General features: G+C 38.9%; 2 protein-coding genes and 1 long non-coding RNA gene across 6 annotated transcripts in view; 1 reads left to right on the top strand and 2 right to left on the bottom strand.

The window, feature by feature from the left end:
- Positions 1–466: 466 nt before the first annotated feature.
- LOC131529511 (proteinase-activated receptor 1-like) lies at positions 467–12,164 on the bottom strand. 2 transcript variants are annotated; one of them, XM_058759303.1, is made up of 4 exons: positions 12,038–12,164; positions 9,381–9,479; positions 3,069–3,248; positions 467–1,987 (listed from the first exon to the last, which is right to left on the bottom strand). In XM_058759303.1, exons 1-4 carry the CDS (start codon positions 12,099–12,101, stop codon positions 924–926), a joined length of 1,407 nt encoding a protein of 468 aa, XP_058615286.1. In that variant the 5' UTR covers positions 12,102–12,164; the 3' UTR covers positions 467–923. The 2 variants fall into 2 exon arrangements, with proteins under 2 accessions (XP_058615286.1, XP_058615287.1); XM_058759304.1 differs by having other exon boundaries at positions 9,387–9,479.
- On the top strand, positions 1,276–3,802 carry LOC131529521 (uncharacterized). The gene is made up of 4 exons (XR_009268117.1): positions 1,276–1,388; positions 1,549–1,754; positions 3,212–3,281; positions 3,667–3,802. It is a non-coding gene; the product is annotated as an uncharacterized LOC131529521 (long non-coding RNA).
- Positions 12,165–12,892: 728 nt separating the features above from the next.
- LOC131529512 (proteinase-activated receptor 1-like) overlaps positions 12,893–17,068 on the bottom strand; it is a 32,184-nt gene continuing 28,008 nt past the window's right edge. For all 3 annotated transcript variants that reach the window (XM_058759306.1, XM_058759305.1, XM_058759307.1), the window contains one exon: positions 12,893–16,833. In XM_058759306.1, the coding sequence (XP_058615289.1) occupies positions 15,755–16,833 (1,079 nt within the window). In that variant the 3' untranslated portion in view covers positions 12,893–15,754. The remainder of the gene's footprint in view (positions 16,834–17,068) is intronic.

The raw sequence follows: 17,068 nt of genomic DNA, 5'->3' as shown, positions 1-17,068 counted from the left end.
GTGGTCTATATGATCAACTGTATTTGAAATGACTCAAAAATCTGATTTTGCACAATTGCCATGATTGGACATTGAACATCCATTAAACAAAAGTAGAAAATGCCTCTGTGCATGTGATTTAATGAGTGTTCTACAGTATATGCTCAGCCATCCATCCTCAACTATTCCAGAATCCCCTGCCCAGTTTCTGTTAATGAATAAAAAAACCCAAACAATTAATATAGTCCCAATGCAATTTGAAAAAGTAAACTTATGTTTTATGAATGTGAATGTATTGCGTGCAATGACATACGTACTTGCCAAAATGTTTAAAGGCAAGGGTAGGTGCTTTGGTTCAAAAACATTTGTTGTTATGATAGTTGAAAGTCTCCTCCCATCCCGATAGCAACCACTAAGTTAAGTGATCTAAATGTATTTATATCGTAGGTGAAAGGCGTAGGACTATAAAATGTTCATCCAATCATATCCCTTGGTAAGTAATTATTACACAACATTCAGTGCATTTTTGTTGACTGTGTTCTAATATATGATGTTTATGGAAAGAGAATTTACATGTTTTGTTTTAATTTTTAACTCTTTTGTCTTCACATTTATACATATTTTAAGTACAGCAGATTATAAATGGGGAAGTTACACTTATCAGCATTGTTACAGAATGCACATTTCAACAAAAATCATGACTGATTGCTATGCTAATTTTACAGACACCTTCATTTTTGAGATACGAACTAAATGCATTTTAATTGTTGTGTTAAAAAACCCCAATGTTTTGAAGCTTTAGGGGCGCAATATGATTGTATACATGCTATATGTTATATATGGGTCTATGTACATGCAAAGACCAACATTGTTCCAGTCATTTAAAACTAGCACAGACTATGAATTTATAAATTAATCTTTAGTACAAAAAAATCATCATCAATTCACACCTGAATGTGAGCCGGGGTGTACTCGCAGCTCAGGTTAGATGATTTTGTTTGACTGTTTGTGTTTGACGGTGTGGTTGTGCTTTTTGTCTTCCTCCACCAGATCACAGACCGAATCTGCTGTCTGCATTGAGATGAGCCATAGTAGTACAACAGAGGGTCCAAAAAAACACTTGCACTCCCCAAACACGCAGCCATCAGGTAGTATTTCCCCTCCTCGCTGCTACCTCCGGTGGCTAAACGAATACAGTGGTACAACAAGATGCCATTTGTTGGTGCAAAGCACATTACAAACTCCATCAGCACAGCTATAGCCATAATCACAGCTCTCCTTCGCTTGTTTGAGTATGATGTTTCCAAGTGATCATTCTTGGTAGTGAGCACATATATGATGGTAGAGTAACTCACTATGGTGATGACCAGAGGCAAGAAGAAGTAGAGGCAGGAGAGGATGATAAACAGGTATGCATACAGCTGTGTGTGATACAGCACGTCATGGCAGGTGACGCCCACATTCTTTATCTTAAATGTTTGTGTTATGGAGAGAAGTGGCACTGTACCAGCGAGCGCCAGCAGCCAGACTAATGTGCATATGAATGTAGCTTTCCTTGCACTCCTCCAGGTCAGAGAGGCGATGGGAAACACCACAGCCAGCAGCCTGTCCACACTCATGCACATCATCAGCAGTATGGAGCAGTACATGTAGCAGTAGTAAGCTGCACTGAGCACACGACACGCCGCCTCACCGAACACCCAATCTGAAGCGTTCAGCTGGTAGTGGATCTTCAGAGGCAGCAGCAGGGTGAAGAGCAGGTCCACACACGCCAGGTGAGACATGTATATCACAGCTGGCTTCTTCGCTCGAATCCTACATGTGAATGTCACCAAGGCCAAAGCGTTCAGAGGCAAACTAATGAGGATGATGATGATGTAGAATGAGGGCATGACACGTGTGACCAGCAGGCCTTTGAGGAAGTCAACAGACTGATCTGAGATGTTGTATGTGTCCTGTGTAGTCTTGTTGCATGGCATGGCTTCAATAATATGGATAATGATTGGATCTGTAAACAAACATGCAGAAATAAATAAATAAATAAAAAAACAACAACAACAACCATGAAACTTCTCATCACCACCAGACAAATAGTTTAGAACAGATGACTTTTCACACTTGAAATAGTTAACACTTAGTCATTCTAAACCCCGGATAAACGGAATCCTGGCTTACCTTGCTTCTAGTTTCACACTGCTCATAATTTAGCCAGTGTTAACAATTAATGCAGACTATTCATATGTGGACGTTTCACACTGTACATTCCTAAACACTGGGTTAATGTTTTAATGTTCATATTTGTGGTGTTAGTGTCATTGAATAGATGGCCAATGACATTGTGCATCCTCATATTATATAATGCCGATTGTACTACCAAGTTTTCCTGAATAGATATTTTGCACTGTAAAAGTAAGAACGAAATGCTCTCTTCTTCACTCAAATTCAATCACCATTTGACATTTCCCCCTCAGATGCTGAAACTGTTAGCACACTGTGTTTCTGTGACTGTCCAAAGCACGTGATTATGAGGCACGCGATAGTGTATGTTTTTAACTATCTACCCATAAGATTATAACATTGCATAATTTCACACTGTACAAATTTAAGACCGCAAAATCAATGCTAACTCCACTCTGGGCAAAGTTTTATAACCCTAGGTAAAAAGCGCGGCCCACCTCACTTTTATGTTATAAGTGTAAAATGTTCCTTTACCCAGAGTTAAAAGCAGGGTTTAGGACAACAATAACCCCAGGTTAAGAAAATCTGTGTGAAAAGCTTTTAGGGTGATGGTGTTGATCTAAACAATTCATCCTAGAACAAACATTTTGTTTACAGTAAAAATACTGAATCGGAACCTATGTTTTCTGTGTGACTGCTAGAGTTGTTTGCTTCACCTGTGATTACAGAATGTTTAAAATATCCCCAAATCCTCTAAAGACTAAAACACTGGCCAGTCATTTACTGTACAATATGCATAGCACTTCCTTTTGGAGTAAAAATTTGATTATGAACTGTAGTGATAATTTCACATCACATATCACATGAAGAGCTCAGATGTTAAATTGTTTCTGGAGGTCTGGAAACTTTACCTGCAAACACTGGTATGGAATCGATTATGAATGAGATTGAAAAGTTTGTGGGATGTTTTAAAGGATAGCCTCCAAAATTGTCTCTGGAATAATTTGCATACAGCATCCCATCTGAAAAGGAATCATTTTCTCTTGTCTCATAGGTCTCTGTCATAACAGAGAAGTTGCGTCCAGAACCAGCTGTAACAAAACAAACAAAACGTTAAAGGCAGGGTAAGGTGATTTGGTTCAAAAACATTTTTGTTATGCTGGTTGAAAATCTCTTCACATCCCAATAGCAATCACTATGTATAAATGTATTTATATGTATTTGTATCGTCTGTGGAAGACGTAGGACCATAAATGTTCAGTCTGAACATTATGATAGGCTGTCCTGCCTGCCTGTCAAATATGTATTTGAACCCAAATATGTATTTGCGCACCCTGTTTGTGCAGAAATGATACGTCATCGGCGCTTTGTACTGTAATGTTTTCTCACTGGTGAATGAGACATGAGGTAATCGGACAGTGTTGCATTCAACCCTCCACCAATGCCATTTCTTCTTCTTTTTTTTATATATTTTTTAGTTATTTTTATCTGCTTTTTATGCATTTTTAGAGGACAGTAGAGAGACGACAGGAAATTACTGGGAGGAGAGAGTGGAGCAGGATCAGCAAAGGACCTTGAGACGGGAATCGAATTTGGGTCGCCGTGAGCGCAGTTGCGCTGTGACACGTTTACTATAATGAATAAGGGATTTATATAGCGCTTTGTGTATTGCTGTACATCCAAAGTACTTCACAGTTTACAGTCTGGTGGGGGGAATCTCTCCTCAACCAACACCAGGATGCAGCATCCACAGATGACCTACTCTTTACGAGAAGTGCCATAGAATTTTTAGTCAGGACCTTGGTTTAACTTCTCATAAGAGGCCTTGAAGAACATGTTTATCTTAACTCCATTCAAAACACAGGGCCATCTACTGTAAACAGTACTGCTGGAGTAACTTATGTTTTACACTTGTGAATTGACATTGCCACCCCAAATTATATTTATATATATATATATATATATATATATATATATATATATATATGTATATTCTTTTAGACACCAGTTTCTTGTTACATTCAAATTGGTTGTCATAGTAACGACACTGATTTGTGGAGATAGAGTTCCACAAATCTGAATGCATTATTTGTAAATTGACATAAGATTAACATTTTGCACAATTTATTATCTGTAATATCATTGTGTTGCCACTAGATGTCTATATAGCCCTATGTAACAATCCCTAGTAGCTAAGACATTGCACATAATTTACACATAAATCACACATAAATTAATTTTATTACATTTGGATTTGGATACATGTTTAGATACTATAAATGGCTACATTTTGTCTTTATCTGTTTTTTGCTCAATTGTTTTGTTGTTGTTGCTTGAAACATTGATTTAAAGTGTCAGTTATTGCATTATTATTTCAGTCAAACCTATAAAACCCTTTGTTGCCCCAAACTACATATAAAAGCCTGATCAGTGGCATAAAAGTAATCAATGCAGCTACTTAACCCTTTGCTACTCATTTATGCGTGAACTTCCCCTTTACATAACGTGACGCTCTGCCCTCTATGTGTATGACGCATCTCCCATTAAGTGCTGTGTTAGAATTGAATGAATTGATCAGCATTTCAACACCTCCATAAGGATGTATTAAGCTCCACAAAGCGGTTTAATAAAGAATGTATTGATCTTGTGAATTGGTGAATTTTACTATACCAATATTTTTTAATTGGCTGTTAAATATGGGAATATTACATGACACGCTGATCCTTGCGCATTGGCAAAATGCACACCTTTTGGACAAAGCTCGCAACCCGATTCATCAACTGCCACAAATACTGCCTAAACAAAATACTGATTTTGTGCACTTTATTTACTGTACCAATATTTTAAATTGGCCTTTAAACTTAGCTTTATTGCATGGCGAAAAAAGAAGCGTTACCTTGCCAAAGCACTAACAGAGCCCATTGATCTAATGGCGTTGATGAGCGCTCCAATTGCAAGCATGCAACAATCAGGCAACAACTGAGAGCGCTCTGATCCAATGGCATACAGGCATCGTCAGATTGACAGTACTCTAGCCCAATGATGTTGGGGATCCAGTGGGGGCGGCAGTCATATTCCACTCTTTATCACAACCCTGCTAAAATGTAGTGCCAGTACGTGCGCTCATTGGCGCCCCTTCAGCTGGCGGCGCCTTAGGCGACCGCCTAGCTCGCCTATGCCTAGAAACGGTACTGGACATTGCCAAAATGTTTAAGAATGGTTGTGCTTTGTGTTTATCATCAACAGCTTAGAACAGTCAGAATTTATCAAATTTGAACAAAGTATACCAACAGGATTAATTTATTACAGCTTCTGTGCATCATGTAAAAAATAGACATAATAATAATAATGATGATGATGATAATAAAATTAATTTTAAATAAGCAATAATAGGTTGACATTTGAGGACATGCATTTAATATATATTTACAAACAATATTTTTTTTACTCTTTTGGCAAATATTTAATTTTTTCCCCCCTCCACAAAGTAATGTTTACATGGACTCTTGCTATTTCACACTACAATGTGGAAAAAAATCAAGACCTCACTTCTTTAAAAACCAGCTGGTCTTCCCTCATTTCACATGCTTTTCAATATTCAGCAGTGTTACTGAAGATTAACATTGTGAACTACAATCACAGAGTCAAGTCAAGTCAAGTCAAGTTGAGCTTTATTGTCATTCCGCTACATGTGGGGGCATACAGTGGAACGAAATGTCGTGCCTCACAGGACCACGGTGCTACATAAATACAGGCATACAGCAATGAAGTAAAACAATATAAACCTATACACGACTATCCTACTGATAGATTTGACTATAAATATACTATATAAAAAAAATGTTTTACCTATACATAAACTAAAAAAACAAGCAATACAAACTATACGAGTGCTTCAGATAAATACTGTACATGTGCGAAGAGAAACATTGTGAGTAAGCAGCTGGCTGGGGAAAAGTGCAGGATGATTTGTAGTGCATGAGCATGTAAACATACATATATTACTGAGTCTTTTTGTGGGATATGTATACACACAGCAGTGTGTGTGAAAAGTGTCAAGTGCGCATAGAGGAGGAGAGTGTGCTACTACAGGTGGTTTGTACAGGCTCACTCACCTGTGTGTAGCACACTTCAATTGCACAAAAAAAGTTCCATAAGTTTCAGATGGTCCATGTTTCAGGAGGTAGGGGGTTTGTATGGGGTTTCAGAGAGGGGCGGGGTGATTTGAGTTCAGGGCTCTCACAGCCTGGGGAAAAGCTATTGAGCAGTCTGGCAGAGCGGGCTCTGATGCTCCGGTACCGTCTTCCTGATGGTAGGAGCTGGAAGAGACTGTGGGAGGGATGTGAGGAGTCCTTCACGATACTGTTGGCTTTGCTGGAGCATCGTGTGAGGAAAATGTCCAGGATGGAGGGGAGAGGGGCACCGATGATCTTTGCAGCTGTGTTCACTGTCCGCTGGAGGGTCTTGCGGTCTGCTGCGGTACAGTTCCCGTACCAGACAGTGATGCAGCTGGTCAGCACACTCTCAATGGTGCCCCTGTAGAAAGTGGTGAGGATGGGTGGAGGGAGACTTGCTCTTTTCAGCCGGCGGAGAAAGTGTAGGCGCTGTTGTGCCTTCTTGGAGAGTGACATGGTGTTGGTGGTCCAGGTGAGATCCTCTGTGATGTGCACCCCCAGGAATTTAGTGCTGCTGACTCTCTCCACAGGCGAGCTGTCGATGGTCAGTGGGGGGTGGTCAACAGAGTTCCTTCTGAAGTCCATCACAACCTCCTTTGTCTTACTCACATTGAGGGACAGGTTGTTAGTGCCACACCATTTCGCCAGCTGTGCCACTTCCTCTCTGTAGTGCGTTTCATCGTTGTTGCTGATGAGACCTACCACTGTTGTGTCATCAGTGAACTTGATGATGTGGTTGGAGCTGGACTTGGCAGTGCAGTCATGGGTCAGCAGCGTGAAGAGCAGCGGGCTGAGCACACAGCCTTGTGGGGCACCTGTGCTCAGTGTGGTAGTGCTCGAGGTGTTGTGGCCGACACGGACTGACTGAGGTCTTCCGGTTAGAAAGTCCAGAATCCAATTACAGAGGGAATTGTTAAGGCCCAGCAGGTTTAGTTTGTTGATGAGCTGTTGTGGGATTATTGTGTTGAATGCTGAGCTGAAGTCAATGAACAGCATTCTAACGTAAGAGTCTTTGTTTTCTAGGTGGAGGAGATTGCATCGTCTGTAGAGCGGTTTGGACGGTATGCAAACTGGAGCGGGTCGAGTGTGTTGGGGAGGCTGGTTTTGATGTTGTGCATGACTAACCTCTCAAAGCACTTCATTATGATTGGAGTCAGTGCTATGGGACAGTAGTCATTTAGACAGGACACAAGTGATTTCTTTGGTACCATAATGATTGTTGTGGATTTGAAACACGTGGGGACGACTGCCTGGCTCAGCGAGGTGTTGAAGATATCTGTTAGGACATCTGTCAGCTGTTCAGCACAGTCTTTCAGTACACGGCCAGGTATGTTGTCGGGACCCGCAGCCTTGCTTGTTTGTTTGTTGTTCGCTGATGACGCTGTACAGTTCACGAAGCGCGTCCTTAGCGTTTGCACACGGGGGAATGTAAACCGCGACAATAACAATGGCCGTGAACTCCCGCGGCAGATAGAACGTTCGACACTTCACAAACATAAACTCCACCAGCGACGAACAGTGTTTTGATACTAACGCAGCATTGTTACACCATTCTTTGTTGATATACACACACAAGCCACCGCCGCGAGTCTTACCAGACAGTGATGAATCTCTGTCCGCTCGGTAGCAGGTTAGCCCGTGCAGCTGAATGGCGGAGTCCGGGATGTTGTCGTTTAGCCATGTTTCAGTGTAAACAGACACACAACAATCCCTTGCCTCATGCTGTGTAGAGTTGAATTAAGTCCAGTTTGTTTTCCAGAGAGCGAACGTTTGAGAGCACGAGTGTTGGAAGAGCCGGTCTTGTGGGGTTAGCCCTTAGCCTGGCTCGTATACCTCCGCGCTTACCGCGCTTCCGTCCTCTCTCACACCGCTTGCGATGCCGCCTTGTGCGGGTAGCGTCAGTAGGCGAGGCCGCGGTCTCAAGGTCCGGCTCCAGCAGTAAACAAAGGCCTCGTAGCTTCTCAGTAGCCGCCGGCGAGAGTTTGTGTTTGTATGTGTTGTCGATATCCAAAAGGCTTTGGCGATCATAGATGTATCCCGGAGTGATCTCCCAATGAATTTGCGGTAAATTGACATTGTTTGGAGATGAACAGACGACATTAAAAGACATAAAAGCACCGTCTTTGGGACCCGGAGAAGCCGCTGCGTCTGAGCGCGCCACCATCTTGGAAGTATCTTGGAAGTATGAGTCCAGACATTTACATGCAGAAGTCTAAACCATATCACACCAAAAACAACCTTCTGAATTCTATGAGTCAAAGAGAGTGTGAAAAATATGACATATGACTTTAATTGTTTCAATTACCCGCTGGAGTGCCCTTGAGTGCCCTTGTCACCAGAGGGCACTCTAGCCCAGAATCTTGCCATTCTACCCCAGACTCAATTTCCCATAACCTTCTGTCTAGGAACCAATTATAGGACTCCATCTGTTGCCAGTCAGGAGGACTATAAAGGTTGCACTCACACACTCTCACATTGCTGAGTATTGTGTGTTAGCCTGTAGTGTATTCCTAATTTTCCTGTTTTCCCGTGTTTCCTTGGCTGTGTTTTGCCTTGGACTGTCTATCTGGTTTTTAATTGTTTGCTGCCTGCCCTGACTATTGCCTGTTGTTTGGATTATTCTGTTGCCTTGCCTTGCCTCTGCCGATGACGCTTGCTGATGTTACATGTTACATGTTACACTCAACAAACAGTGGCATTTTAACAACTGATGCAATATATAAACTTCATCTTTTGATGAAACCTGAGAGGTTTCAGTCCATCCACTGAAAGTCTACACAACCAGCACTTGGAAGATTAAAAAATGCATCGTAAAATGAATCCCTATGAACTGAACCATTTAATCTGGTTTAATTAAGTCTTGCGAAGAGATACGTTCCCCGTATGTGATGTACACACTTAATTTTTGTGTTCGTAGTTTACGTGTGGACATTCGTTGGAGGGAGCGGAACTTCTCAGGTTACAATATCATTTTTTACTTTGTGTTTCACAAATTAACCAAAGTTTGGGTTTGGAACAACGTGAAAGCAAAATTGTGGTAAACCCCACCTCTACCTGGTAACCCTGAACTGAGTTCATCAGACATCTGGGTTGAAGACTTGTCATCAATAGGCTCATTGGTCTGTTCAAAGCTGCTTTCAGAGCTCTCTGCAACCAAACAGACCAAAACACCATCAGTGAAAACACACAAGCTACTTAAGGGAATTGGGTCCCATTTACAATGTTAAGCTAAATCACTTCCTGTGAGCACTGTTAGCAGCCCACCTCTTAGCAGTTGCTTCAGAAGCCCTTAGCTCTGGGTCCATATGCAAAAATCATATGTATGGGCCCCTCCAAATGTTATAGGCTAATGTGGGCTCCAATGCACCTTATTGTTGACTTTTCTGAAGTAAATGATATTACATGACTATTCACAAGCTGTTTTATTGATGGTATAACTGCTTGGAAATAATATTTGATGTTCTTCATTTGTAGCGCACCAGCCACCCAATAATTGCAAGCAAATGTTTTTTTTTTTTTTTACTTTTAATATAGGGCATGAAACGTTATAGGGCATGTCACTTTTAATATAACACAAATCAATTAAATTCTGTCAATTTTGTCATGGAATACAAACAATAAATGTGTTTTTCTGCTCTTTAATGTAGCGTGAGATCACTGTATTCAGTTCAAGTTGCATGTGAATCAATCATCTTTTCCTCTTTTCTACAACATGAAATAAACATGAATGAATATCAGAAGACATGTTGAAAAAAATCTGAACAACTTAATAAAAATGAATGCCTTATGTAGGCTAATCGATCAATCAAAGTTCCGAAAATCGTCAATAAAACAGTTTGTGAATAGTCAAAACAGTCATAGCATAACATTTACCTCAGAAACGCCAACAATATAACTTTGCCAGCATTGTTTTATTATTTTCATAAATCAGCCAGTTAACCACCACAGCCTTTTTTTGTTTTTGGGAGTAGGTTGAATTTTCACATTGATTAACTTTATTCATGCAATATAACAACTTCGTAAGTTTGACTTTACTTTCTAAAAATATTATGGCACTAAATGCTGCCATATTTACTAAATTACTTAATGCAAACACAGACAGAAAGAAAAAAACTACTCACTACTCACATTTGTGTTGCAATTTATTTAATTAAATTAAATTTAATTCTCTGGGCCTTTCTTACTGCAAATTCATCCACAATGTCCTTGTGTGTTTAATTTAAGTCTTTGTGTATTCTCAATGGAAAGAATGGCTACTTTTGATAGTCTTTCGCTAAAAGAGAATTAAAATGAAAGAAAGAGAATTAAAATGGTGCAGATGTCGCTGAAGCTAGATGTGATACAGTTTATTTCAACTACCTCGCTATCAACCTCACACTATTTTTTTATTTTATTTTTTTAATTATTAGCTATTATTTTATTTGGCTGTGGCAATGCAATGTTTGCAAGTAGGCTAATGATGCAGTTCTACAGCAGTCCTTTGGGAATTTACTGGCTCTTATGTAGGTGTAATTCATTCTGGTTATATTAAATGGGCAGTCTTTGGTCTGATTAATCTATTGCTACTTCCAAAGTAAAAGTTCTACAGCATATTTATTGTTTGTGGCCAATAATTAAGAATATGTCAGTGTGTTGTAAATAATTCATATGAACTTCTAGCATACATAAAAAGTTAAAATAGCATGCAATATTAGTCAATGGTGGGACATTCAATTTGATAGTTCACCCAAAAATATCTTGAGATATTTTTAAGAATGTTGGTAATCAAACAGTTTTGGCTAAAATTGACTTCTACAGACAAAAATTATGATATTTCTCAAAATATCTTCTTTTATTTTTCACAGGATAAAGAAAGTCATACATGTTTGGAACGACAATAAGGTTGAGAAAATTATGAAAGAAATTTTATATTTTGTTAAATTACACTTTTAAGTGCAGTTTAACCTTGTTGTTCCAAGACATACACCACCTTACTGAATTTAAACTTCTGTTTAAATTTATTGTTTACACTTGTTTTTGCAGAAACACACATATATTTGTCACGGTGCACACAGCAGGAAGGAACGAGGAACACAGAGACGAGGAGTAACTTCAAAATAATAGTCTTTATCGTAGACAAAGCAGGGCTGACACACAGGAACACCAGGGAGTAACAAGTAGACCAGACAAACACTAACTGAACAGACAGGACTATAAATACACAGGATAATCATAGATAATTACTAAAACACAGCTGGACAAGAATTAACTGATAATCACACTTAACAAGGACAGGAACATGACCAAATAAGGACACAAGAGGCGGGAAACAAAAGACACACGACAGAGGACTGACAATATTAACCTGTGTCCTTAGAAAACATATTACTATGTTTTTTTGTACCATGGTAATATGGTATTTGAAGTTAATATGGTAATTGGAGTACCATAAAAATACCATAGTATATGAAAATTAAGCCAGTTTAAAGTAAAATAAATACCATAGTAAATAAAAACGATACCATAGTATATGAAAATGAAGTCAATTTAAAGTAAAACATCTTTCTTTAAGATATCACACAATTTAAACCAACAATACACAAAACAAGCTTCCTTACACACATAATATGATGCAGTCAAAGTTTCATCTACATTGTTAAACACTATCAAAAGACTGCAATTAAAAATCAAACTTCTGTCATGCACAACTGCACTGATCTACTTACCGTTAAAGGTGGCAGTGCATGCATGCAGAAGTATAATGGAAAACAAGATTGTTTTGACCCCCATGAGTACTGATCAGAGGTCACTTCCTAACTGTAGATGAATCTCTGCACAGACACTGCTTCTTCACTCTCTGAGTGCTCAGTCTCTTCTGGGAGGAGAGGCTTGGATTTATATACTGTGACATCACTGGGTCCCCTACTCTCCACTGAACCCAAATTCATTTATTGCTATAACCCACAGAGCAAATGAGAAATCAAGCTGTAATTAACAGACATCACAGCTCCGAATGAGAGACAGATGAATGATGGTTTATTTGGGCATTTTGCCTAAAGCGCCAACTTGATTTTATTATAATAAATAAATCATACAGCATTCAGTATTTTTAGTTTATTTGGCTGCCAGGATAACTTTGTCATTTTTGTAGTTTATATGATCATTATTTTTTAATCCAGTTTTGTTGTTCATTAGTCCATTATCATTCCTTAATGTTAGTCCAGCACACAGTCGTTCACAGGCAGCATACACACATCTTCATAAGCCTTCTTAGAGAGCCTGACTGTACTCGCAGCTCAGGATTGAGGATTTTGTTTGACTGTTTGTGTTTGATGGTGTGGTTGTGCTTTTGTCTTCCTCCACCAGATCAGAGAGCGAATCTGCTGTCTGCATTGAGATGAGCCGTAGTAGTACAACAGAGGGTCCAGAAAAACACTTGCACTCCCCAAACACACAGCCATCAATGAATATTAGATCACTGTTCATTGTAAAGGTCTTTGTATTAATAGGATGAACAATATATTTTGTTTATGTTGTTTTCACTTATGAGGTTGTTTAATTTCCAAGAATAAGGGTGCAAATTTGCTGAATACATGTGTTTGTGAGAGTATTGTCTTTTCAGCCATATACAAGAATGGAGTGGAACACATTGTATTACTACAAGTAGGTCTGCAAAACATATAACAAGCAGCATAGTAATAATTCATGGACATGCTGTAAACAATATCATTTATATTAAACAATACACACTGAACACAATAAATAAATCAAAAGACAAGGAATGGGAAATTGCACAATGCATTTCAGGTTCTTGTGGTCTGAAGCATTGCACTCTTCTGACCATACATTGATGTATGTGGTTAGGACACAAATCTCCACAGAATGTGTAAGAGCCTAAGTGATGTTGCCTGTAATGAGCAGATCTGGAAACTTGCAAAAACAACTACAGCTCACCTCACAAATCCACCCATAAATAGCCGTTACTCTCATAATATGAAGGAATTAAAATTAATAAAAAGATTTTTTCCATCCATCTGTATTATGCTGCACAGTACTGTTATTGGTAAGTAACAATCAAATTAAAACTATTAAAATCTCTTTCAATATAGAAATAATGCTGAAATAATATATGAATATTAAATGAAAATGTGAACTTATAAACTATCAACTAACTGAAATTTAAGTTGAAATACTACAATGACTAAACTGAAATGAAAAATAAACTATAGCAATATTGAAAACTAAAACCAACGAAAAACACAAAATTACATAATATAAAATTAAAATAATACTGACAATACAAAATATTAAGGAATATAATAGCATATAAATGATTCTAAAACAACACTTCACATCACATCAGCAAGACATAACTGGCAAAATCTTGACATTTAGAAATCTGAGATTATTTGAAAGAAAATGAAAATTAGCCCATGATTTACTCACACTCAAGGCATCCTATAGGTGTATATGACTTTTCGTCTTTCAGACGAATCCAATCGGAGTTATATTAAAGAGAACCTATTATGCAAATTCACTTTTACATGCTGTTTGGACATACATGTAAATGTGTTTTGGCATTGTGTGAACACAACCGCCTTACAATGATAAAAATCCACCCACTCCTCGTTTTTTAATCCCTTATAAACCAACTCAGTCTCACTAGGCCTGCCGTTTTGATTCTCTATGCAATGTGATGGGTCACGGGGGTTGATTGACAGCACAGCACTCGCTGTCCTCTATTTTCTCCAAGCTCGTGCAGCTGTAACATCAACAATGTCTCGTAAGAAATCCCCGTGTTCTGTGTTTGGATAGCTTGCATGTACAATAGTTAGCGGAACTTAGAGAAAAGCGTTTATAACGATGGATATTTTTCTTACAAAAATGCATTGGATCACTACAGAGGCCTTCATTCACCCCTGCAGTGTGTGGCACTGTTTATTATGGATGTATGCGCTTTATTGCACTTCTTTAAATCATAGGCTAGTTTTCTTGGGTGAACTAACCCTTTAAATGGTTCATGGTTGAACTAAAGTACTTATCATTGCCTATAAACTATAAGTAAAAGCAATCACTCTCATGATTACAGATCAGCTGGCAGTTTCTATCTCTATTAAATGTACATTAGAACAACTTAAAATGGTAATATTTGAGAACCCTAGATGGAGGCACAGCCGCTAAGTGTTCTTGATTTTTGAGTATTAAAATGATATCACTGGAGCCTTCAGCCTCAATCGATTGCAGTTATTAAGAGATAAATTATGAATGATGGTGGTTGTTTGGGTGTGACTCCTGAAAACCTCTATGTGCTATATTCATTTTTTCATCCGGATGTTGCATCTCATCGAAAAAAGGATGCAAATTTGCTCAGTATGTGTTTGTAAGGGTATTGTATTTTCAGACATATATTAATTAATTCAATTAATTGTTATACCCTGTTTTAACACAGGTTTGTATGAATATGAAATGCAACAGCATCCAAACTGAAGTTAGAATCCACCATGGCAATCTCTGTACAAATGTAGAACGAAGGCATGAGTACTATTAATGATCAAATAGCTTCAGTCAAATGGTATTACAAGTTTTATTTATAAGGTTTTATTTATTATAAATGTATTTTTTAACAGTGATATGGATGGCATGCATTAATGTCTATGATAATATATAAATAATATGCATTATGAACAATATTCTCCAACTCCAACAACCTTCATTGACACAACACAACAGCTACATAGTGTTAATATAAGTGAGCATACAGAGACGATGAACACCAACACTTTGGGAACAGGGGGCCTTTTTTAACTTAAAGCATAGATAAAACAGTGAAGTAAATTCTTGTATATTCTGTTTGCAAATAATATTTTAAAATATGCACAAACACAATTTTTATGTATGCCTAATATGTCGAAGACGCAAAACGTTTCTTATCTCATATCAATCAGGAATTACATAAATTGTAGAGATACTTACAATTCAATTCAAAATGGCCATATTTGAAAAAGAAAAAATCAGTAGTTTGCATCACTGGATATTACTATCAGTCGTCATTAACATTTCTATCATAAAACAACTGTCAAATACTATTAAATATTTTTGCTATTTACATCTAGCTCTGTTTTAACATTAATGCTGATGCTTTGCGCTGAAATTTACACTCTGCTTCTGTGAGCCGCGCCTACTTTGATTTGATTGGCCATCTCTAAACATTTTGACATTGACAACTGTTGTTGGACTGCTGAGACAGACCAGCCTAAAAATGTTACTAATAAACATTTTTGTCCTCCATTTTTAATTATTTGGGGGACTTGGAGTGAACTTGTCAAGCAAACAGAGAAGCAGCTCAGAATATGTGGCTAGTTGTTGTTTTAAGAGAGATCAACATTTTTTTTTTTTTTACTGTGCAGCTGTAGTGCAGTGAGAGGATTTCATGTGTTTGACACCTATGTTCTTTTTTTTGCTTTCTTGCACCAAAATACAGAGCGGATCTGCTGTCTGCATTGAGACGAGCCGTAGTAGTACAGCAGAGGATCCAGAAAAACACTTGCGCTCCCCAAACACACAGCCAACAGGTAAGCCGCATATGATGAATCTCCCTCGTGGTGGCCTCCATTAGCTAAATGAACACAGTGGTACAACAGGATGCCATTGGTTGGAGCAAAGCACACCACAAACTCAATCAGCACAGCAACAGCCATAATCACGGCTCTCCTTCGATTGTCTGAAGATGATGTTGTTAAGCGATTAGATTTTGCACTAAGTGCATATATGAGGGTGGAGTAGCTCACAAAGGTGACGACTAGAGGCAAGAAGAAACAGAGGCAGGAGAGGATGGAAAACAAGTACACATAATACACTACTGTAGGGTCATTTTGGCGTAGCACATCATGGCAGGTGACGCCCACATTTTCAGTCTTAACTGTTTGACTCATTGAGAGAAGCGGCACCGTACCAGCGAGCGCCAGCAGCCAGGCTAATGTGCATATGAGTGTAGCTTTCCTTGCACTCCTCCAGGTCAGAGAGGCGATGGGAAACACCACAGCCAGCAGCCTGTCAACACTCATGCACATCATCAGCAGTATGGAGCAGTACATGTAGCAGTAGTAAGCTGCACTGAGCACACGACACGCCGCCTCACCGAACACCCAATCTGAAGCGTTCAGCTGGTAGTGGATCTTCAGAGGCAGCAGCAGGGTGAAGAGCAGGTCCACACACGCCAGGTGAGACATGTAGATCACTGCTGGTTTCTTCGCTCGAATCCTACACGTGAACGCCACCAAGGCCAAAGCGTTCAGAGGCAAACTAATGAGGATGATGATGATATAGAACGAGGGCATGAGGCGTGTGACCAGCAGGCCTTTGAGGAAGTCAACAGCCTCTTCTGAGATGTTAAATGTGTCAGGGGTTGGTGCAGCTTTGTGATTATATGCCACTGCATTTGAAGTTCTTCTGTTATTCGATGTTAGAGGCTTCTTACGAATGGCTATAAACCCACCTGGACCAGGTGAAAGGTAGTCAGGAACTGTAAACAACACAAAACACCATGAGTAAAGTTCTCATACTACAGCCAGATAATAACAAAATCAATTTTAACACACAAACAGCTACAGTACATATGTTGAATGACTCAGGGAATGGTGTAGTTTGAAGATTAAGTCACTGCACCCTGAATATTACCAACCTGAAAATGTAAGTATTCTATGAGTAGGCGCTTTTGTATGCATTTCTACAATATAAATCATACAAAAACATACCAT

The sequence above is a fragment of the Onychostoma macrolepis genome, chromosome 21 (genome assembly GCF_012432095.1).
Source record: "Onychostoma macrolepis isolate SWU-2019 chromosome 21, ASM1243209v1, whole genome shotgun sequence".
Taxonomy (NCBI): domain Eukaryota; kingdom Metazoa; phylum Chordata; class Actinopteri; order Cypriniformes; family Cyprinidae; genus Onychostoma; species Onychostoma macrolepis.
The sequence above is the reverse complement of the archived record's forward strand: the minus strand, read 5'-3'. Positions and strand labels throughout refer to the sequence as shown.

What these genes read in the sequence shown, in the direction of transcription:
- LOC131529511 (XM_058759303.1), bottom strand. Translation starts at nt 12,101, where the DNA reads ATGGGGGTCAAAACAATCTTGTTTTCCATTATACTTCTGCATGCATGC. An exon ending in TTCAGGGTTACCAGGTAGAG is followed by an intron (nt 3,249 to 9,380) that starts GTGGGGTTTACC and finishes GTTTTGTTACAG; the next exon opens with CTGGTTCTGGACGCAACTTC. An exon ending in TTCCATACCAGTGTTTGCAG is followed by an intron (nt 1,988 to 3,068) that starts GTAAAGTTTCCA and finishes GTTTGTTTACAG; the next exon opens with ATCCAATCATTATCCATATT.